The sequence below is a fragment of the Lactuca sativa genome, chromosome 8 (assembly GCF_002870075.4).
Source record: "Lactuca sativa cultivar Salinas chromosome 8, Lsat_Salinas_v11, whole genome shotgun sequence".
NCBI classification, from domain to species: domain Eukaryota; kingdom Viridiplantae; phylum Streptophyta; class Magnoliopsida; order Asterales; family Asteraceae; genus Lactuca; species Lactuca sativa.
The window spans coordinates 219844316-219847476 of record NC_056630.2 but is presented as its reverse complement, the minus strand read 5'-3'; the positions used below and the strand labels follow the sequence as shown (position 1 = coordinate 219847476).

Here is a 3161-nt window from a genome sequence, read left to right as displayed (position 1 = left end):
GAGGGTATTGTTATAGGAATCGTAAGTCCGTTAGACTTAAATGTTTTTTGAGAGCATTGCTTCCAGTACCTTTGGGTAGCAAAGGCATAATTTCAGTTATACACGTACATTACTAGTAACTATAATAGGTATAGTTAGGAGATACTTCTTACTATTCCAAGTACAAGGAATCACACAATAGTCAGTTCATTCATGAGTCTATACTAATACAATACATAATATATGAAGAGATATAATTATAGAAATACAATTACAATACACGATAACATAAGAGAACACACAATAAAGAGAAACAGGGAGGAAGATACAGTACACGATAACAGAACGAACATAATAACATGCTATAGCATGGTACAAGTACAAGATCTAACTATACCAATGAATCGCTAGCGCATTGTTTTAAACAAAAGGTGATAGTTATATTGGGTATAAATGATCATATACTCGTAATGTGGATGTTCACGGTTTGCAATCATTGCAGGGGTCACGTTTGGTTCCCAGAATCTCTTGACAGGGGAGTGTTTAGTATGGGATCTAGCCATCACATTATACCTTAATACTCAATTAAGGCAATTAGTACAACAGTAGTCACTTAATACACTACTATAGTACTACATTAATTTACCCCTTTACATTTATTTGGTGATTACTTCACTTAAACATTAATATACAAACTATATTTTGACAATGATAGTTACACTTGGGAAAATTACACACTTTTACAAGGAACAAACATACAAAACGGTCGAGTCTTGGTAGAAGACTACTTTCAAAACAGTCGGGTCTTGGTAGAAGACTACCTTTTATACTAGTAGGAAATATGGGATTTTCTAGGGTTTTCAAACGTTTACAATTACTTACAAACATTCTCATACTTATACAAACTTCTCTTCAAACATTTACAAGTCTTTCTTTAGAGTTTTACAAATCGAAGACACATTAATAGTTATGAATTCACCAGCTTTATTGCTAATACTCGCTTTCAAAATAACATGTATTCTCAGGTCGCAAATAGACAGGTACGACAACCAGGTTTTGTGAAGACGGAGCAGTCAAGACTCGTCACCATCTTGATACTCATTAGCTTCTCTTGAGTCATCTGGACGAGGTAACTCGTTGACAGAAGAGCTCATATTATTGGACTCAAGTTCTGAGATGAAACCAGAAATAGGTGAGGGTAAGCCTTGGTATATAAATATACAAAGAATACATTTTTAAAAGAAAAAAAAATTATAAAATGTGTTTATCTACAGTATTTGTAATCACTTACCGGCTATTCTATTCACCAATCTTCTATAAGATATATACACAACCACACACAAAAATATAACCCCCAAAACAGAAACACCAACAGCCAGAGGAACAACAAGTTTCTGAAATTCTGATCGCCCTTTGACTTGATGCCCTGAATACAAGAATTCAAGTCAGGTGCTTATATATTGCTTGATTTAGAATTGAAACGGGTATAATTTCCTATGTTTTCTTAACAAACTCATCTCTCCTTAATTTCTTTTTATATATATATCATTCTTCTGCAAATTAATGCAAGCAACTTTTGCAAGTTAAATTGACAGAAACTAAAAAATACCTGCAGATACACGGATGGAGATATTATGTCTGTCGGGTGCTTTGAGATTATAAATCTGAGAATGCCAGAACCAGCACCCTTGGGCATCACGGCGGCTTTCATCCACTAGCTGTTCCTCTTGTAGAGTTCTGTAAGCATATGCTACACACTCGCAGTTTTCGAGACACTTCTCTATGCATACAGACTCATTGATTGATTTTTGGAAGGTGACATCTGTATCATCGACACTAATCAGAGTAAGATTCAGGAATGTATCTGTAGTAGTCTCACAGATTTCTGATTTTCTCTTGCATCCGGCCTTTGGATCCCTACGTGAAGCAGGCTGAAATCCAGTCAAACAACTACATCGTTGATGATGATTTGTTTGGTTGCACATCCCATATGACCCACACACATGGTATTCGGTGCAATAATCTCTTGGGGCTTCCCATTCCAAAACCCATTTACTAGCTTTTCCCCAAGTAAAATATTGTACATGGCCTGTGTAGTTCATTACCAATCTTGAGTAATTATGGGTCACCATATAAGTTAGGTTATACGTTGTATTTACATGCTCATCTCTTGTGGTTGTGTTTGATAGCAAACTCAAAGCATCGGGGAACATTGTGTTGTCATCAAAGCTATTCTTTGGGTTTCCGCTTTTCCAGTAATATTTTGTATCTTTCATAATAAGGTAGGATTGCTCGCCTCTTTCACCTTGCCGAAATTGGTAGATTCCAGTTCCTGGATCATTCAGACTTTTCCATGATGTCAAGGTTAAAATATTGGTCAACTTCATTCCAGGAAGATACGTATCTGTTGGTGTTTTAAAACTCTGCCACAATGTGTTTCCTGATGAAACATCCATTAACGCAACATTTCCTGAATTAACCAACTTCAGGGCCCTTATATCAGCTCCTGAAACACCATAATGTAAACAGTTCGTCATTTTTCCATGAAATTGAAGGAATTATTAGTACTTTAGTATGATGAAATTCATGAAAAAACATATGTACTTAATGCATGATGGCTTTTTCTAAAAGGCAATATATATGCATGTGTGAAGTCCCAAGTAATATGCTTCGTTATCTTTTTTTGGTCATTGAAATTTGGAGTAAATTACAGTTTTAGTCCCTGTGGTTTGGTCAAATTCGCATATTCAGTTCAATCATTGAAAATTTGACAAGATATATACTCATGGATTAAAGAAATTGCACAACACATCATTAATCCACTTACAAAGACCATTTTATCTACCCTTATTATTATATATTTCTTTATATATATATATATATATATATATATATATATATATATATATATATATATATATATATATACACACACACACACACAATTGTTTATTTTTTTATATTTTACCGCTTATATTTTATTTTATTTATTTATATTTTTATGATATATATATATATATATATATAATTTTATTGGAATACATTTTTAATGTTTTTTTATTATTTTTTCGTTTATCTTTTTTTAAGTTTTATTTGAATAATTTTTCTATTTTTTTAATGTTTTGTTCGAATATATATTTTAATGTTTTTTTATATATTTGTAAAACATTTTATAAATACTT

At 32.6% G+C, this 3161-nt stretch overlaps 1 protein-coding gene across 1 annotated transcript; it reads right to left on the bottom strand.

The window, feature by feature from the left end:
- Positions 1-1052: 1052 nt before the first annotated feature.
- Positions 1053-2516, bottom strand: LOC128127917 (G-type lectin S-receptor-like serine/threonine-protein kinase At4g03230). The gene is made up of 3 exons (XM_052766660.1): positions 1589-2516; positions 1271-1405; positions 1053-1183 (listed from the first exon to the last, which is right to left on the bottom strand). The coding sequence occupies exons 1-3, from the start codon at positions 2514-2516 to the stop codon at positions 1053-1055; spliced, it is 1194 nt and encodes a 397-aa protein (XP_052622620.1).
- Positions 2517-3161: the final 645 nt, after the last annotated feature.